At 37.4% G+C, this 21,046-nt stretch overlaps 1 protein-coding gene across 1 annotated transcript; it reads left to right on the forward strand.

Moving 5' to 3' along the window:
- Positions 1-6,485: 6,485 nt before the first annotated feature.
- On the forward strand, positions 6,486-16,426 carry LOC306852929 (soluble guanylate cyclase 88E-like; the record flags this gene model as incomplete). The annotated part of the gene is made up of 18 exons (XM_079390042.1): positions 6,486-6,605; positions 6,855-6,995; positions 7,183-7,322; positions 8,303-8,437; positions 8,605-8,728; positions 8,806-8,925; positions 10,088-10,172; positions 10,278-10,364; positions 10,836-10,953; positions 11,082-11,211; positions 11,617-11,763; positions 12,663-12,809; positions 12,902-13,058; positions 13,694-13,803; positions 14,076-14,165; positions 14,774-14,920; positions 15,775-15,912; positions 15,999-16,426. The coding sequence occupies 18 exons, from the start codon at positions 6,486-6,488 to the stop codon at positions 16,155-16,157; spliced, it is 2,295 nt and encodes a 764-aa protein (XP_079246168.1). The 3' UTR covers positions 16,158-16,426.
- Positions 16,427-21,046: the final 4,620 nt, after the last annotated feature.

Here is a 21,046-nt window from a genome sequence, read left to right on the forward strand (position 1 = left end):
CAGACTCACAGTGGAGTTCATGCTCTGGGGAAATTCTTGCCTCTGTCCACTCCTCAGTCTCTGGCTCGTTCATCACGGCAGGCGTGAGCTCTCCATCTACCCATAGTGCAAAATTTATATACTTTTCCAAGGTCCAACAGGGATCCAGCCCACACCTAAAACACTCCATCAAGGTGAGGTCATTGCAGCAGCTGTTAATAAACTCCTGCACATAGCCCTCAAGATTTTCCCCTCCTTGAAACTAGTGGTGGGAAAACAGAGAAAGAAAGGAGAAATAACTAGATAACTAAGGCAGACAAAACAGGAACTGAATAATACAATGAAACTGAAATCAAAACAGAACATTTGAACAGTTATGGGATTAAATAAAAGTTGTAAAAGCATCTTGCAAGCATGAAAAAACTAAAGATTAAAGACATTTTGTTAAAATAATTATTTTAGCAGTTATTTAGACCAACACATTTAACACTATATATAGTTTATTTGCCATTTTGTCAAACATAACTTACGCATATCACTGATAACACTGAAAGTGAACTGTCTGTAGTGCAACTGTAATGAATTGTAGTGAATGTGACCAAATAGATGAAAATAAAACTAACAAAACAAAATCACACAGGTACAGCGCCATCTCAAACTGCCATCTCAGTCTTTTATGTTCCTCAAAAATGACATCTACATGTTTGTGCTCAATCTATTGGACTGGGTCTGAGTTTCCTCATCAGACAAGTCTTCAGTGTAATCACAGAGTCTTCTTCATCTAGGAGAGCTGGATTTACACCCACAACTCCAGATTGACCCTGTGTCACATAGTCTAGGTCATCAGCAGATTGAACCTGTGGCACATAGTCTAGGTCATCAGCAGATTGAACCTGTGGCACATAGTCTAGGTCATCAGCAGATTGAACCTGTGTCACATAGTCTAGGTCATCAGCAGATTGAACCTGTGGCACATAGTCTAGGTCATCAGCAGATTGAACCTGTGGCACATAGTCTAGGTCATCAGCAGATTGAACCTGTGGCACATAGTCTAGGTCATCAGCAGATTGAACCTGTGTCACATAGTCTAGGTCATCAGCAGATTGAACCTGTGGTACATAGTCTAGGTCATCAGCAGATTGACCCTGTGGCACATAGTCTAGGTCATCAGCAGATTGAACCTGTGGTACATAGTCTAGGTCATCAGCAGATTGAACCTGTGGCACATAGTCTAGGTCATCAGCAGAATGAACCTGTGGTACATAGTCTAGGTCATCAGCAGATTGAACCTGTGGCACATAGTCTAGGTCATCAGCAGATTGACCCTGTGGTACATAGTCTAGGTCATCAGTAGATTGAACTTGTGGCACATAGTCTAGGTCATCAGCAGATTGAACCTGTGGCACATAGTCTAGGTCATCAGCAGATTGAACCTGTGGCACATAGTCTAGGTCATCAGCAGATTGACCCTGTGGTACATAGTCTAGGTCATCAGTAGATTGAATTTGTGGCACATAGTCTAGGTCATCAGCAGAATGAACCTGTGGTACATAGTCTAGGTCATCAGCAGATTGAACCTGTGGCACATCAGTAGATTGAACCTGTGGTACATAGTCTAGGTCATCAGTAGATTTAACCTGTGGTACATAGTCTAGGTCATCAGCAGATTGACCCTGTGTCACATAGTCTAGGTCATCAGCAGATTGAACCTGTGGCACATAGTCTAGGTCATCAGTAGATTGAACCTGTGGTACATAGTCTAGGTCATCAGCAGAATGAACCTGTGGCACATAGTCTAGGTCATCAGCAGATTGAACCTGTGGCACATAGTCTAGGTCATCAGCAGATTGAACCTGTGGCACATAGTCTAGGTCATCAGCAGATTGAACCTGTGGCACATAGTCTAGGTCATCAGCAGATTGAACCTGTGGTACATAGTCTAGGTCATCAGTAGATTGAACCTGTGGCACATAGTCTAGGTCATCAGCAGATTGACCCTGTGTCACATAGTCTAGGTCATCAGCAGATTGACCCTGTGGCACATAGTCTAGGTCATCAGTAGATTGAACCTGTGGCACATAGTCTAGGTCATCAGCAGATTGAACCTGTGGTACATAGTCTAGGTCATCAGCAGATTGAACCTGTGGTACATAGTCTAGGTCATCAGCAGATTGAACCTGTGGTACATAGTCTAGGTCATCAGCAGAATGAACCTGTGGCACATAGTCTAGGTCATCAGCAGATTGAACCTGTGGCACATAGTCTAGGTCATCAGCAGATTGAACCTGTGGTACATAGTCTAGGTCATCAGTAGATTGAACCTGTGGTACATAGTCTAGGTCATCAGTAGATTGAACCTGTGGTACATAGTCTAGGTCATCAGTAGATTGAACCTGTGGTACATAGTCTAGGTCATCAGCAGATTGAACCTGTGGCACATAGTCTAGGTCATCAGCAGATTGAACCTGTGGCACATAGTCTAGGTCATCAGCAGATTGAACCTGTGGCACATAGTCTAGGTCATCAGCAGATTGAACCTGTGGCACATAGTCTAGGTCATCAGCAGATTGACCCTGTGGCACATAGTCTAGGTCATCAGCAGATTGAACCTGTGGTACATAGTCTAGGTCATCAGCAGATTGACCCTGTGGCACATAGTCTAGGTCATCAGCAGATTGAACCTGTGGTACATAGTCTAGGTCATCAGCAGATTGAACCTGTGGCACATAGTCTAGGTCATCAGCAGAATGAACCTGTGGTACATAGTCTAGGTCATCAGCAGATTGAACCTGTGGCACATAGTCTAGGTCATCAGTAGATTGAACCTGTGGCACATAGTCTAGGTCATCAGTAGATTGAACCTGTGGCACATAGTCTAGATCATCAGTAGATTGAACCTGTGGTACATAGTCTAGGTCATCAGCAGATTGACCCTGTGGCACATAGTCTAGGTCATCAGTAGAATGAACCTGTGGTACATAGTCTAGGTCATCAGCAGATTGAACCTGTGGTACATAGTCTAGGTCATCAGTAGATTGAACCTGTGGTACATAGTCTAGGTCATCAGCAGATTGACCCTGTGGCACATAGTCTAGGTCATCAGTAGAATGAACCTGTGGTACATAGTCTAGGTCATCAGTAGATTGAACCTGTGGCACATAGTCTAGGTCATCAGCAGATTGAACCTGTGGCACATAGTCTAGGTCATCAGCAGATTGACCCTGTGGTACATAGTCTAGGTCATCAGTAGATTGAACTTGTGGCACATAGTCTAGGTCATCAGCAGATTGAACCTGTGGCACATAGTCTAGGTCATCAGCAGATTGAACCTGTGGCACATAGTCTAGGTCATCAGCAGATTGACCCTGTGGTACATAGTCTAGGTCATCAGTAGATTGAATTTGTGGCACATAGTCTAGGTCATCAGCAGAATGAACCTGTGGTACATAGTCTAGGTCATCAGCAGATTGAACCTGTGGCACATCAGTAGATTGAACCTGTGGTACATAGTCTAGGTCATCAGTAGATTTAACCTGTGGTACATAGTCTAGGTCATCAGCAGATTGACCCTGTGTCACATAGTCTAGGTCATCAGCAGATTGAACCTGTGGCACATAGTCTAGGTCATCAGTAGATTGAACCTGTGGTACATAGTCTAGGTCATCAGCAGAATGAACCTGTGGCACATAGTCTAGGTCATCAGCAGATTGAACCTGTGGCACATAGTCTAGGTCATCAGCAGATTGAACCTGTGGCACATAGTCTAGGTCATCAGCAGATTGAACCTGTGGCACATAGTCTAGGTCATCAGCAGATTGAACCTGTGGTACATAGTCTAGGTCATCAGTAGATTGAACCTGTGGCACATAGTCTAGGTCATCAGCAGATTGACCCTGTGTCACATAGTCTAGGTCATCAGTAGAATGAACCTGTGGCACATAGTCTAGGTCATCAGCAGATTGAACCTGTGGTACATAGTCTAGATCATCAGCAGATTGAACCTGTGGTACATAGTCTAGGTCATCAGCAGATTGAACCTGTGGTACATAGTCTAGGTCATCAGCAGAATGAACCTGTGGCACATAGTCTAGGTCATCAGCAGATTGAACCTGTGGCACATAGTCTAGGTCATCAGCAGATTGAACCTGTGGTACATAGTCTAGGTCATCAGTAGATTGAACCTGTGGCACATAGTCTAGGTCATCAGTAGATTGAACCTGTGGTACATAGTCTAGGTCATCAGTAGATTGAACCTGTGGTACATAGTCTAGGTCATCAGCAGATTGAACCTGTGGCACATAGTCTAGGTCATCAGCAGATTGAACCTGTGGCACATAGTCTAGGTCATCAGCAGATTGAACCTGTGGCACATAGTCTAGGTCATCAGCAGATTGAACCTGTGGCACATAGTCTAGGTCATCAGCAGATTGAACCTGTGGCACATAGTCTAGGTCATCAGCAGATTGAACCTGTGGCACATAGTCTAGGTCATCAGCAGATTGAACCTGTGGCACATAGTCTAGGTCATCAGCAGATTGAACCTGTGGTACATAGTCTAGGTCATCAGCAGATTGAACCTGTGGCACATAGTCTAGGTCATCAGCAGATTGAACCTGTGGCACATAGTCTAGGTCATCAGCAGATTGAACCTGTGGCACATAGTCTAGGTCATCAGCAGATTGAACCTGTGGCACATAGTCTAGGTCATCAGCAGATTGAACCTGTGGCACATAGTCTAGGTCATCAGCAGATTGAACCTGTGGCACATAGTCTAGGTCATCAGCAGATTGAACCTGTGGCACATAGTCTAGGTCATCAGCAGATTGAACCTGTGGCACATAGTCTAGGTCATCAGCAGATTGAACCTGTGGTACATAGTCTAGGTCATCAGCAGATTGAACCTGTGGCACATAGTCTAGGGTCATCAGCATTGGGTCATCTTGGTAGTGGCTAATGGGGATCCAAATAAACAAATAAAAAATCTGAATGACAAATATATATATTACTATATATAGTACATATATAATTACTATTTCTAACAAAAAGTAACATTATCCTTATTTCTGCATAATTTATCTCTCAATATAGCCTTTAACTCTGAATTTATGATTTTTCCCTCTTTATTTAGTACCTTTCAAATATTTGACTTGGTGCACACTGACTTTGTAAAGTTGTAGAGATCACTAAACTAAACTTTTGAGGAGACCAAAGTGAGAGATCCTGAGTCTCTTGCTAAGGAGAAATATATAAGCACAGTATGTGATGTTGTAAAGATCTTGTTTGAAACATTGGAGGAGACAAATATGAGATCACCAGAGTCTTTAGTTTAGTAGAAAAATCTGAGCACAGTGTGTGATGTTGTTGAGATCTCTTCTAAAACTATAAAGGAGACAAATATGAGGCCACCAGAGTCTTTAGACTAGGAGAAATGTCTGAGCACAGTGTGTAAAGTTGTTGAGATTTCTTTTAAAGCTTTAACGGAGACCATTGTGAGAGAGTCTTTGTCTCAGGAGACAAGTTTGAGAAGCAGGAGACTCAAGCAAAAATCTCCATTCGATCTTAAAGTAACCTCATTTCTGTCTAGGAGAAACATTTGAGATGTTAAAGAGATCTCACTTTTGGTTTCTCTTTCCTATGGGACATTACACACAAAGTCTTACAGGTTTGAAATATTTTTGTCCAGACTTCCAGAATCAATAAATTATGAATAATTTTGCCATAATGTGTGAATAATATGTAATCCAGATTATTAAGCATTTTAAAATGTAATATACTCTAATTACAATACTTAATTTTTGGAATTTAATAACATAATCCAGATTGCATGTAATCAGTTACTAGCCAGCATTGATTACAGCAATTATAAATGTATTTACTGCCACTCACTTTTGATCAATTTAATGCGTCCTTGTCCTTGCTAAGTAAAAGTATTAATTTCCTTAAAAAAAAAAAATCCTACTGACCCTAAATGTTTGAATGATATTCGATATGCATTAATCATTCACGATTTCTGTTATGTCACACATTATATTGCATGATACAATTGTAAAATTGTGTAAGAAGCTTTAGTCCAGGTCAAGAGAAAGAGCAGCATGTGTGCGTGAGAGGTCTGCTTCTGTCAGTACTCAAAGTCACCAGCCGCTGACACACAACAATAGATCTGAAGAGTTTGAGTAAGTGTGGCTCTTTTTAAAATGTTTCTAGCTCCTCCTGCACTGTTCTTAAGACCGAGACTGTGTCCGGAGGAGCTGCAAACCTCTGAGACGGACAGACAGGCGGTCAGTTCACTTCACACACTATACTCTTGAGTTTTCATGTGACATTAAGACAGTTCAGGCTTCATTGTCATGAAAGAACAGACAAATGTGTCGTCTCGTTGTTGCCTTTTTTGTGTCCTTATTCTCTATTGTTTCACAGTTGTGTAATATCTGGAGTGAAATTTGGAGTCCAAGACATTCAGATTTGTGTGGATTTGAAGACGTCTCTGGTGTGTCGGTACGGTCAGGATGTACGGGCTGCTGTGTGAAAGTCTTCATGACTTCATTAAGGAGTCGTATGGTGATGATGTGTGGAAACTGGTGAGAGAGAGAGCCGACGTCAGACTGCACTCCTTCGTAACTCATCAGGTGACTAATTACAAGCAAAAAAAAAATGGCATCTAAGTTTTCATTAATTGGAGAAGGTCTGCCTTTATTATATCTAATATTTACAGGAAAATACTGTTTCAGTCTTTCTACTTCAAAATGTAATTCAGTGTTACTTTCTGTTTTTCTGTAACCATTACTGCAATTTTCTAGCAATTTCTGAGTGAAAAGCGTTTCAAAGTAAATGCTTTACCCGTTTTCTCAGTGTAATATGTGCTTGTGTTTGTGTAGGTCTACAGTGAGAGTGTGATTCCTCGTATCGCAAAAGCAGCGAGCGGTGTCACAGGAACCCCCTATAATGAGCTCATGAACTCATGGGGGGTTTATTTCCTAGGATTCGTGGGGAAATACGGATATGACAGAATCCTTAAGGTATGTTCAGGGTTGTGTGGGTCTGTGTGGACATTTGCATGATGTGAAATACCCAAATAGCTCATTCAACATCCTTGTTTTTTTCAAGGAACAACATTGTCATTAAACAATCATGATCCTAAAACTAGTCCAATGGCTTGTGTGTTGCATCCTCTGGTGTGTTTTTGTCTCTTCTACTGTGTGTCAGGTGTTAGGCCGCCATGTGCGTGACTTTGTGAATGGTCTGGATAACCTGCATGAGTACCTGCGCTTCAGTTACCCAAAAGTCCAGCCGCCGACCTTCTTCTGCCAGGAGGAATCAGCTACAGGAGTTACACTGCATTACAGGTGTGTGTGTGTGTTTGTCAGATCAGCTTTTGTCAATCAAAAACATACAGTACTGTTCAAAAGTTTGGGGTCGATAAGATTTTTATCTTATAGATATTCACTTTTATAGATATTCATTTGATCAAAAATACAGTAAACAGTAGTATTTTGAATATTATTGTTTTATCAATTTGATAAATATTTATAAATATAATAAAGCTGAATTTTTAGCATCACTACTCCAGTCTTCAGTGTCAAATGATCATTCAGAAATCATACTAATATGCTGATTTGTTGCTCAAGAAACATTTCCTATTATTACCAATGTTGAAAACAGTTGAGTTGCTTAATATTTTTGACAGTGACCGATTCTTTTTTTTAGGATTCTTTGATAAATAGAAAGTTCAAAAGAACAGCATTTGTTTGAAATTATTGCTCTGAAACGATTAATCGCATCCAAAATAAAATTTGTTTACATAATATATGTGTGTATACTGTGTATATTAATTATGTATATATAAATACAAACACATGCATGTATATATTAAAGAAAAATATGTTATGTCTATATATTAAATATATATATATAATTTAAAATATAAGTATATAAATGTACATACATGTAAATATTTTCAAAATATATACTGTATGTGTGTGTGTGTTTTGTATATACATAATAAATATACACAGTACACAAACATATATTATGTAAACAAAAGCTTTTATTTTGGATGTGATTTATCGCAATTAATCGTTTGACAGCACTATTTGAAATACAAATCTTTTTTAATATTAGAAAAAATTCTTACTTACCGCAAACTTTTGAACAGTAGTGTATGGTGACTTGGATAAATGGAATAAAATGTATTACTCCACAGGAAAAATGATTCTCCCATGATTAATTTATCTGAATTTCTCATAATGATTCAATAAAGTCACAGTATAGTCCAGAGTTCAACTGATGTTCTGTGTTCTCGACTCGTCTCTGTGTGTTTGGGCAGGAGCAAGCGTAAAGGTTACCTGCACTACGCCATGGGTCAGCTGAGACAGATGGGAAAACAGTTCTACGACACTGACATCCATGTTGAGGTTTTGTCTGAGCAGCTGGTGGGAGATTATTCTCATGTCACCATGAGGTGAGATGCATGACAACATATTTATTCACCTGATGCAGGAACCTGTTGTGCTTGTGGTATTAAATAAACGCAATTCAAATAGTAACCAGAATTTGTGGATGTTGAACAACTGAGTATTAAACCTTACGGAACATGTGGCAGGTGTAATAAAACAATTTTGATTTCAGATTAAACTTTGATAACTCTGCGTATCGATACATCCAGAAAGAGGATGAAGAGGAACAAGAGATCCTCCCCATCACCAGTGACTTTTTCTTTGAAGTTTTTCCCTTCAACATTGTTTTCAGACAGGTGACTTTCTTCTCCTCACGTCTCATCTCATCTCATCTCAAACCGTGGTATATAATTTTTATCTTCTGATGCAATAGGACATGGTTGTGCATAACGTAGGCTCTGGACTGGCGACCGTCTTTCCTGATCTGGATGGGAAGAAGATCAATGATGCTTTTCTGCTTGCTCGTCCTCTTGTGGAGTTCACATGGAACATGGCAAGTCATTTTTAATATTAATACATTAAAATATTGTATTAATTACTATAATATAATTAAATTTTAATATTAGTGCATTTAAGAAGATAGATAGATTATAATAATACAATATTTTATATTTTAATATTTATATTTTAATTTTCAATAATATAGAATAAAATTCTTAATTAGTTGAGAGTTCACATAACATGACAAGTAATATTTAATATTAAAATATTTTATTATTTGTATTATTTGTATACACACATACTGTATATAATATAATTTAATATAATATAATATTTTTCATTTATATTTAAATTACTATAATTATTTGTAAATAAAAGCATGTATATATTGAATAATAATGATTATAATTAACAGCAGCCATATCACCCTTGCAGCCCAAGACAGGTTGCCCACTGAAGCTAAGCAGGGTTGAGCCTGGTCAGTACCTAGATGGGAGACCTCCGGTGAAAACTAGGTTGCTGCTGGAAGAGGTGTTAGTGAGGCCAGCAGGGGGTGCTCACCCTGTGGTCTGTGTGGGTCCTAATGCCCCGGTATAGTGACGGGGACACTATACTGTCAAAAAGCACCGTCTTTCGGATGAGACGTTAAACCGAGGTCCTGACTCTCTGTGGTCATTACAAACCCCATGGCACTTCTCGTAAAGAGTAGGGGTGTAACCCCGATATCCTGGCCAAATTCCCTCTACTGGCCCTTGTCTATCATGGCCTCCTAATAATCCCCATACACTCGATTGGCTCTATGACTCTCTCTCCACCTGTAGCTGGTGTGTGGTGAGCGCACTGGCGCCGTTGTAGTGTGGCTGCCGTCGCATCATCCAAGTGGATGCTGCACACTGGTGGTGGTTGAGGAGAGACCCCCCCCCCCCCCCCCCCCCCCACATGATTGTAAAGCGCTTTGGGTGTACAGCAATACACAATAAAGCACTATATAAATGCATCATTCATTAATTCAATTAATCATTATTATTCAATAAATACAAATTTATATATAATTTGAACATGTAAGAAGACATGCTAGTTAGTCTTTGCTTAGCCACATCATTTAATAAATCAAATAATAAATCAATCAGTAGTGATACCAAACTCCAAACTATTAATAAATTACATCTTTGAAGAAAATAAGTCAATAAATGGATCAATGGATTCTGTGACAGATCATCTCCCATCCCAACAACCTGTTTGAGATCATGTCTAAGGAGCCAGTGAAACGAGAGAGGAACCTTCATAACAGAGTGCAGAGTAAGGAAGGTCCTACTGACCATCCACATTCACTGAAGCTCTGAGATCTACAGCTGGATCTAATGTGCTTTCATGAGATTATTCTGTTCTTTCTGTGTCTCACAGACTCTGATTATGAGAACGCCAATCGCACAGCAGACGTGGATGTGGAGCTGATGGCCTTTCAGTCAATTATAGGGGATGATTATAAAGGTCAGTCATTTCTCTGTCCCATTTTGGACAGTGATTTAAAGAGAGAGTTCACCCAAAAATGAAAATTCTGTTGTTGTTTACTCACGTTCATGTTATTTCAGACCTTTCTTCATATAATTAAAAAGTGACAGATACAATCAACTCTATAATGACAAAAAGTATCATGACAGTTTTCTCTTTGCACTTTATTCATTTACTTACTTACTGCAATTTTATATATTTACATGTATTTATGTATATATTTTTATATTCTACGCAGTTATGCCAGTAAAGAATATTTGATTTATTTGAAAGTCATATGGGTCTTAAGGACAAAATGAGAGTGGGTAAATGAGTTATAAAACAATATTATGAGGGTTTGGGTTGACTTTAACATCGAAATTAAGTCTAGCTTCACTATATTTGATGTTTAAGAGGTAAACACATGAATAAAGTAATGCTAACATGTTTGTTGTCCTCTAATGGTGTCAGATGGAAACAGCGCTAATGCAATGGAGAGCTGGGGCGATGGCAGCCGCTGCCTGAAACTGAAGGGTCAGATGAGATACATGCCAGAGTGGGAGTCCATCATCTTCCTGGGCACTCCAGTGTAAGACACAAAACACACACATTAAACAGTGCGGCTGTGTTTCTGTTCATTCAAGAATTTTTGTGTATGTATAATAATTATAGTGCTTAAAAGCAGGTTCTGTGTATGTGTGTGTGTTGTCTTTGCAGCATGGAGAGTTTAAGTGCCATGTTTAAGACAGGTCTGTACATCAATGACCTGAGCATGCATGACTCGAGCAGAGATCTGGTGCTGGCAGGAACTCAGCAGTCTGAAGAGCTCAAGAGAGCCCTCATACAGGTACAGCTGTCAGGCCTCAAGAGCTCCGTGATTTTGATGCACTCTAACAGAAATCCAGATCTGTCTCATTAGGCTCAGTTTACTTTTGCACTGTAGGAGTCTGAGAAATTTTTGTGACTTTTTTTTGACTATATATATAAACAACAACAACAAAACAATTTCAGTATCATTCAGTATCTTTTTTAATGTCTGTATAGTTTTAATCAATTTGTATTTCTGTTTTTAATTCAGTTTTGGATTGCATTGGAGAACTGATTTCTTTCTTTTATTTGGTTCCCTTAGTGGTCCATTTTAAAGTGTAAAAGCATTCTCAACAACACATGTTAAGGGCATCACAGACCTGTTCTCCTCTCATTGCCTGTCCTTTATTCTCTATATCTTTGTTTTTCTCTTTCTGCCCCACAGGAGCAAAAGAAATCCAGTAAACTAGAGGAAAGCATGAAAATGTTGGACTATGAGATGAAAAAGACGGATGATCTTCTGTACAGAATGATTCCCAAACCTGTTGCTAAGCGACTGCGGAAGGGAGAACCAGCTGTGAACACCTGTGAGGTTAGAACATCTGCACCTTTAACTTCATGCTGGTGTTATGAGTGTCTAGACCAATTAGTCTTGTTTTTCCATTTGTATTTTGGGATTTTCATGAAAGTTTTTGTTTTTATTACTGAAAATCTCTCTAAAACCTCGAGCAACAAAATATTAATTATTTTAAAATATTATCTATTCCTGTGATGGCAAAGCTGAATTTTCATACTTCAGCATCCTTGCTGTATAAAAGTATTAATTTCTTAAAAAAAACAAAAAAAACTCAAGCATCAATTAATTGTGAGCTTCAACATTTTGTAAACAAGTGAAGCTAGTGAACTTTCTGGAATGGGTAAGGGTCACCTGTCCTTAAAATGTATTCATCCTCAGGGCAAGCCATCCAAGATGTAGAAGAGTGTCTTCATGGGAACAGATTTGAAGAAATGTAGCATTACATCACTTACTCACCAATAGATCCTCTGCAGTGAATGGGTGCCGTCAGAATGAGAGTCCAAACAGCTGATAAAAACATCACAATAATCCACATGACTCCAGTCTATCAATTAACATCTTGTGAAGTGAAAAACTGCTTTTAATGTGAGAGGACAACAGGCGATGCACCTTTTCACTGGAGGAATGTTATTATAAATTATGGACTGGTATTTTGGCTAGAAGTGACAGATTTATTTCTTACAAACACACAGCTTTTCACTTCACAAGATGTTAATTGATGGAGTAGAGTGGTGTGGATTACTTGTGGATTATTGTGATGGTTTGGTCAGCTGTCTGGGCTCTCATTCTGACGGCACCCATTTACAATTTAAATTTTTTGGTGAACAGTTCCTTTAAACTCCGACTGGTTTAATCATTATATTTTATTTAGTCTCGACTTTTGATCATTAATGTCTATGTCTGATCATTTTCAGGTGTTTCCTGATGTGACCATCTTGTTCAGCGATGTGGTGGGCTTCACTCGTATCTGCAGTCACATCACACCCATGCAGGTGGTCTCCATGCTCAACACCATGTACACACTCTTCGACACACTCAGTGAGAAACACAGAGTGTTTAAGGTGAGTTCATTTCTTCTGTGGTTCCAGCACGATCAGATGTTGATACAGCTGTTTCTCACACTGATGTGTGTGTGTGTGTGTGTGTGTTTCAGGTTGAAACTATAGGTGATGCGTACATGGTGGTGGCAGGCGCGCCAGAAAAGACCAAGTATCACGCTCACAATATTTGTGACATGGCTCTAGATATGGTTCGTTCTATTGATCATCTCAAAGACCCGTCCAACGGAAACAATATCCAGATTCGTGTGGGTACGTCTTTTCTTAATTAACTAATTAACTGAATGCAGTATTTTATTTTATTTTAAATTTTGAATGAGTTTTTTCATTATTTACATTTATTTTTATTGTTTGTAAAATAATGAGCAATTTTATGCAATATACACTAAAAGTTTTTTTATGAAACCTAAGAAGTTTTTTATGCTCACCAAGGCTGCATTTATTTGATCAAAACCAGTAATACTGAAAAATATTATTTTGATTTAGAATAACTGTTTTCTATTTGAATATATTTTAGAATGTAATTTATTCCTGTGACGCAAAGCTGAATTTTCAGCTTCATTTCTCCAGTCGTCAGTGTCACATCCTTCAGAAATCGATCGAATAAATATGCTGATTTGCTGCTCAAGAGACATTATCAATGTCGGCATTCTGTGATAAATAGAAAGTTCAGAAGAACAACATTTATTTGAAACATCTTTTATAACATTAACGTCTTTACTCTCACTTTTGATCAATTTAATGCATTCTTGTGAAACCTAAGTCTCGATTTCTCTCAAAAGGTAGAAAGAAGGTATTAGGTATTAATAAAGAGCTGTTAGACAAAGACTTTGCACTGATATTTTATTATGACTGTGCTATTTTGACCTGTGTCATGCTTCTTTTAGGAATTCACTCTGGTATGGTGGTGGCTGGGGTCGTAGGTCACAAGATGCCTCGCTACGGTCTTCATGGTGATACAGTCCACACGGCGTCTGCCATGGAGAGCAATGGGAAGGTAGATGGAATGTCTTTATTATACTTCATCATAATTGCACACACATTTGTGCTTCCTTAATTTGTGTATTTACTTGAAGCAGGAGTGATGTGGTAAGAGCAGTTTTAATCAAAAGCCCCATAATATCACACACTCATTAAATTGATGTTTGTTGGTTTTATTGAGCGTTCCTCTGTTTATAATAGGACTGAACTCCTTGTGGCTGTTCACAGGCCTGAACGCCTGCTGTCTGATTGACATTTGACTCTGATCGACTGATCTGTTATTTATAGGAAATGCACATACAGCTGAGCAGCGCTACTTATGAGCACCTGAAAGGAAGTCACTTTATCTTCGAGAGACGTGGTACCATCACCATCAAGGTCAGTCGCTAAGTAACTGGACTGAAACATCGACCCAAAGCTTGTTTACCCAGACGTTCTCAAACAGGACCACCTGAGGTCCAGTGAACTGATCCGAGACCTGTCTGACCACCTTTTATAATTAGTGCTGTTTACTGACGAAAGAATAATGAGCAATAATAATAGTGATGCTGCTTTAGCAAACTAATGAATTAAAAATGCTGATTTTTTTTTTTTTTTTTTTTGTAACTTCTCATGTGATTTGAGCTTCAGGAAAGCATACAGACACTATTTTTTTTATTAAATAAAAAACTTAAAATAAAAAAAATATGCAATTAAAATACTGTTTGATATTACATTTGAAGTTACATTTAAAATAGCTGTTTTAAATACGTCTTTTTTTTTTGTAGATTTTTTAGAAGTATAATGTTAAATGTTAACTGTTTTTCTTTTTATACTGTGATTTTTAGTGACTTGTATTGAATCAAATTATCAGTTTGATCCAGAACATAACATTCATACTCGTAATTTTAACATAATACAGGGATAATGGTTTCATTTGAAATATAGGACTGATCCGCCAACAAAACACAACTACTTTATTGATGTAATCTGTTTTTATGTGACAGGGGAATGTGGAGATTGAGACGTACTGGCTGAAAGGAAAGAGAGATAAAGATGGAAACGCTCAAGCCGCGTGCCCGCAGTTTGAAGCCCAGACCATCAGTAAAGCTGCCATCTCTGCCCCCGAACCGTCCATTGATGAGGAAGTGCTGGTAAATGCATGATATATTATGAGCAGAAGAGTTAAAATAACCATAGCAGTTATCTTGGAGTTTGAAGCAATGATCTGAACTTAAAGTCAACATGAAATCAAAATTTAATCTAGTTATGGAGCTTAATGCATGTTCTAAGTCTTATTGTAAATCATTATAATTTAATTACATTTTTTATTTTATTTAAATTTTGAATATGTAGTTTTACTCAGAAATGTCACTTTATGAAAGTTAATAATAATAATAATGAAGATGATGATGATGTATTGTTTTTATGATTATTGTTATTGTATAATTCATATAAATATTACTGTATATTGTATGTATTGTATGTCATATTGTACATTAGTATAACATACAGTATATTAATATAATTATATTATGAATATTTAACAAATTATTAATTCATTAATCATTTATTATTATTATTGTTGGTGTACTGTATATTGTTTATTAATAATAATAATGATTAGTATTGATCACTTAAATGTTTATTTATCATTATCATTTTATTATTTCACTTTTTGTTTTTTGAGAATTTATATTTTTATTTTTAAAAAGCTGTTTTCTACGGAAGCGTATTGCATTCACTTGAGGAAAAAAAAATCTACTCTGTTTTTCGGAATTAACGAGTTAATTATCTCAGAATTACGAGATAATTAAGTCATTAATTCAGAAAAACAGAGCAAAAACTTTTTTTTTCATTAAAAATTATCTCGTAATTCTGAGATAATTAACTCGTTAATTCCGAAAAACAGAGTAGATTTTTTTTCCTCAAGTGAATGCAATACGCTTCCGTAGTTTTCAGAATGGCTAAGAACACAGTTTTTTTTCTGATGGATTTTCATCCTCAGGTGTTCCCCTCGGTGGCAGGTGAGGATGAGGACGATGTGAAATCTATCCGCTCTCACCGCATGAAGATGGAAACCTCTGGGAACTCTCTGGAGGAGTTGATGGAGGAGTGTCGGGTTGAAGAAACGTCCGTCAGTAAGGTGAGAGCTGTGATTTCTGTGCCTGTGTGAACGAGTGATGAGATATTACACAACGACACATGATAATATCAAACACTGTCTCTCAGTCTCATTATAAGGACGCTCTTCAGGACAGCAGTCTGCAGGACCCGCACATTGAACTCGACTCGGCTGAGTTTGACGGTCGAGATTCAATAATGGAGTCTCCCGCTGGCTCGTGTGATTCCCACGGCTCTGAGAAGAGCACTATGTGCTCTGTGTGCTAAACATCGTGATCATGACATGGCTTTGAAATTGATTTCTGAGAGTCTTTTTTAAAACTGTTTCAGCCTTTTTGACTTTCATAGTCCATCCTCAGAATCATATTGCTATTGATCTGCATATGTTTCCCAAATAATTCTGTAAACTGGATTCACTGGATTGTCTTGTAAATAGATTAGAGGTGTTATTGAACCGAAATATGCTTATTGTGTTGGCTTCTCATCTGTATTCAGTCTCATTCAGGTTAAAGCTTTATAAATCTTTGTTCCCTTTTGCTGGTTTCATGCTTTATATTGACAGATACCTTTATTTTTTGAATCTCTAATATAATGAATCTCTTGATAAAAATGAAAAGGTCATATTTCATCCCATTTCATCAATCAAAAGGAAAAATAAAATATTGTTTTTCATAGAGAAAATGAAACCTTAGGTTTAGAACAATGAATCTTATGTTATTATTATTATTATTTATTAATTTATTTACTTTTGACATTGTTTGCATGGCAATTAAGCACATTCCACCAGATTCTTATTTAGTATTTAAAACCATTCTGTCCAGAAACAACGATTTAAATAAATGAAATTTGATTTAATTTAAACCATTTAAAACTTGTCTATAAGATTTTTTGATGTTTTTGAAAGAAGTCTCTTCTGCTCACCAAAGCTGCATTTATTTAACCAAAAATACAGTAAGATCGTTAATATTGTAAAATGTTAGTACAATTTGAAACAAGTCTTATTTATTTCAAGTCTTTTTAATTAAAAAAAAATATTTTAAAATATAAGCTTTTGTCCCGAAACATTAATGCGTTTTTTTGGATTATTTGATAAGTAGAACGTTTTAAAAACAGGTTTTATGGACATTGAGCATATTTTTACTGTCAATTTCGATCAATTTAATATGTTCCTACTAAAATTATTAATTTCTTTTAAAAAAATCTAAATAAATAAATACATTTTTATTTTTAATTGGCTTGAAATATGACCTGAACGTATATTAGTTTTTGTAAGATTCGTCCAATATTTGTTCCTGAAGACTTGTTTGCTGTTAAAGTCATTGAATTCATTGAGGATGAAACGTTCTGGGTTCTGTACTTCATCTGTCAACATTGTGTGTGACGTGTGGTCCATTAAAAATCATTTGAACTTTTCTCTCTGCTTGTAAAAACAAACAAAAATCACAATTAGTGTATAATGCACCAGAATGGTCTTGTTTACAGCACTTATAATAATTCTTCTGTTGAGAAATTTGAGCTGTAAAGTTTAAATCGTTCCTTTAAGCAATGGAGCTCTACAGATGCATTATGTAATTCCTGTGAGTGCAGTTTCATCCATGTATAGCCCGTCGTATATAGTGGTGCTATACATGCCTGACTGTTATCATGTTTGTATTATGTGAGAGTTACTGTGTATCAGCTTTAAATGGTCATGGATTGAGAAATCAGGGGTGGTTGATTACGATTTCACATTTTTTTAACATTAGTGTGTATTGTTGCTGTTCGAGCGTAAACTATGGACATGGACGCGCGTGTGGTTGCAGTACTGTATTAAAGCTTTATTCAGGATAAACCCGTATATTAAAAGCAAACAGAAGCAGTAAAACTTACAAATAACAGTGTATCTAAAAGTATGAGACAACAACAAACAAAAAACATACCATTAAGAGCCGTGTGCTTTCACAGGTTCTGCGCGATCCTCTTCACTAATATCCTCTGGGTCTCAATCGGGCTCAAATTGATAAGCAATATAGATGACACCATTGTTTACAATACAACTGGAGCACATGTCGCTGAGGTGAGGGGCGGGATGTTCAGACACGCACTAGAGGCGGTTTAGCCAATCACATCACACTTGACCAGCTAACCAATCTGAGCCCATTGCATATTTCTGAGGGAGGGGCTTCATAACAGCAGGAAATGATCAGTGCGTTTATAGGAGAAGGGACAGAACGGTAAATTATGTGAAAAATAATGAATTTAAAAAAAACAAAATAAAGCATTAACACGTTAGACTGCACCCCATAAACCCAGTCCAGAACAGTTCAACCCAAATATTGGAATGTGTGCAGCGCGTTTTACAGAGGACTATTTCCTGAACCTGGGAGAGTAGCCTACAATGTCAGCTGTGTACAAAGGCTGTTTCTATAAAGTGGGGCAATTCCAGCTTTGCAAGGCAGTCTGGCGCTTCTGACTCACAGCCTGTAAGTATGTTTTCTTATTTAAAGAATTTACCACTGACTATTCAAACACAAGTTTTGAGCAGTGTAGAGTAGCGCTTGTTGTTTATTGTTTCTCTGATCACAAATGATGACATGGTAATGTTTACGCGGCGCAATGCAATGCGTAAAAAGACAGTATAAGTTATAATCAGTAATATACAGAAGAAGAAAACAGGAATAAAGCAAGTATTTGCTTTACATTTACATTTATTCATTTAGCTGACGCTTTTATTCAAAGCGACTTACAATTGCTATATATGTCCGAGGTCGCACGCCTCTGGAGCAACTAGGGGTTAAGTGTCTTGCTCAGAGACACATTGGTGTCTCACAGTGGATTCAAACCCGGGTCTCTCACACCAAAGGCATGTGTCTTATCCACTCACCACCCCCATATAGGCCAAACCTGAAGAAAATGGCACCATCTGGTAAAAAATAGTAAAAAAAAAAAATAACATTTTGAAGCCTTACCAACAGAATTAAAGCCTGTTAGCAAAAATAGCATCATTTTACAGTTAAGTGGCACTGCAATTAAAAATAGCAGTTTCAATGGGGACATTTTTGTCCTTAAGGTCCTGAGAGGAACTATTTTTTTGTACCTATGCAAAATAGATTTATTAAAGGATATGGGGGTGAAATAGTAAAATTCCAATAAAAATACAAATCTGTGTCAAAATTTATGCAGCTGGCAATAACACAGGCAAAATGTGTTATTGCCAGCTGATGTTGTCAATCATGGCCTTACAATGGCTGAAGGTTGCAGCTAAAAATTGGGAGATCAACCATATCCTCAATAATTCAAACATTTTGAAACAGTCTCTTTCAATCAATATCCCACATACAGTAATGTGTAAATTTGTACTTTTGAAAGGAAATATGGCATACATAAGTGCAGCATTCTGCATTTCAGTACAGTAACTGTCATCCAAACTGTAGCCATGGTTTACATCAGAACATCCTTCCAGAGTACACTGTTATATTTACAACATGACTAAGCAATTTGACTGTCTTATCCGTACACAATGACACAAGGACTTGTCATTCTGATGACACTGACATGCTCATTGACACAGCTATTTATTTTTGAGAGATGAACTAAGTATTTTGAGCAAGAGACTGGCTTTTGCAGGTAATCCATGGTGTTTTGTTATTTGTACGAGCTGTTTTGAGAAATGCACTTACTGTTTTGCAAATGTCAAGGATGATTCGAGGAATGTACAAAGCGACTGAGAAAAACTGTAATTTAAAATAAGCATTTTTTGATGTTAATATATTTTAAAATGTCTTTTATTTCACTGATGTAAAGCTGAATATTTAGGATCATTACTCCAGTCTTCAGTGTCACATGATCCTTCAGAAAACATCCTAATATGATGACATTTCTGATTATTATCAGTGTTGAAAATAGTTGTGCTGATTAATATTTTGGAGAAACTGTAATACATTTTATTTACTGATGCATATACAGCATTTAGCAAAACAGAACAGCAAAATAGAAATCGTTCGTAACAAATGTTTTGACTGTCACAGCAACATTGAACTTTTGAACATATTGTTTTATTTTTATATTATTTATTTATTTTAAAAATGATGACTAAATGCAATACTAATTCATTTACTTTGCAGTTTGTACTCCCTATTTGTATTTGTAAAAATACACAAGGAAAGAAAAACAAACAAACAGGATCTGGAGTCTTTCTCAGACGGTGTTTCCCAGCGAGGGGCTGGAGGAGGTGCGTCTGAAGGTGGCGTCCTCTCTGTCCAGACTGCAGCCGGAGTTTTCCCGCCCATCTTTGGGTAATGTCTGCAGCGTGCAGTGGAAGCAGAAGGCGTAGAAGAATGCCACCAAGAGCAGGAAGCAGACGATGCAGAAGATGATGACTATGAGGATGGTGTGAACGTGTGTGTACGTGTCTTCAGATGGGAACCCAGGGCTGAACGTCGGGGTCACTGCAGAGGTCACATTACCACCGCCAACATACCCCTCAGAGCTGAGGTGTGTCACACCACTCATGACGGCGAGGGGAATTATGGGTAATCTGGTGTAGAGGTGAAGACAGTTTTAAATGTTTTTAAACAAGTCTCTTATGCTCACCAAAGCTGCATTTATTTGATAAAAAATACAGTAAAAACAGCAACATTGTGAAATATAATTACAATTTCAAATGTAATTTTTTCCTGTGATCAAAGCTGGATTTTCAGCATCATTACTCCAGTCTTCAGTGTCACATGATCCTTCAGAAATCATTCGAATATGCTGATTTGCTGCTCAAGAAATATTTCTTATCATAAATGTTGAAAACATTTGTGCTGCTTAATATTTTTGCTGTATTTCTTAATGAACAGAAAGTTCTGTACAACAGAATATATTTGAAACAGATTTTTTGTAACAATTTCTACATATATTATTTAATATATAATCAATAGCATATGATGGTTAGTCAATTGGTTGGAAAAGTCCATTTGATTGGTATTCAAGGTTGAACTACTGGTACCCAATGTAGCGTCTCAGTCAAAAATTAGCATGTATAGTATTTCAAAGAAATATTATGCATAATCTTGTTTACTTTTCTCCAGAAGCTCGCTCTTAACTAAAAGTTTAACAGGAGGTAGAATTAAAGAGACTCACCCAGTCGAGTGAAACTGCTGTCAGTTCTTATCTGTTGAAAAGTGTTCCTG

This window comes from Barbus barbus, assembly GCF_936440315.1.
Source record: "Barbus barbus genome assembly, chromosome: 33".
Taxonomy (NCBI): Eukaryota; Metazoa; Chordata; class Actinopteri; order Cypriniformes; family Cyprinidae; genus Barbus; species Barbus barbus.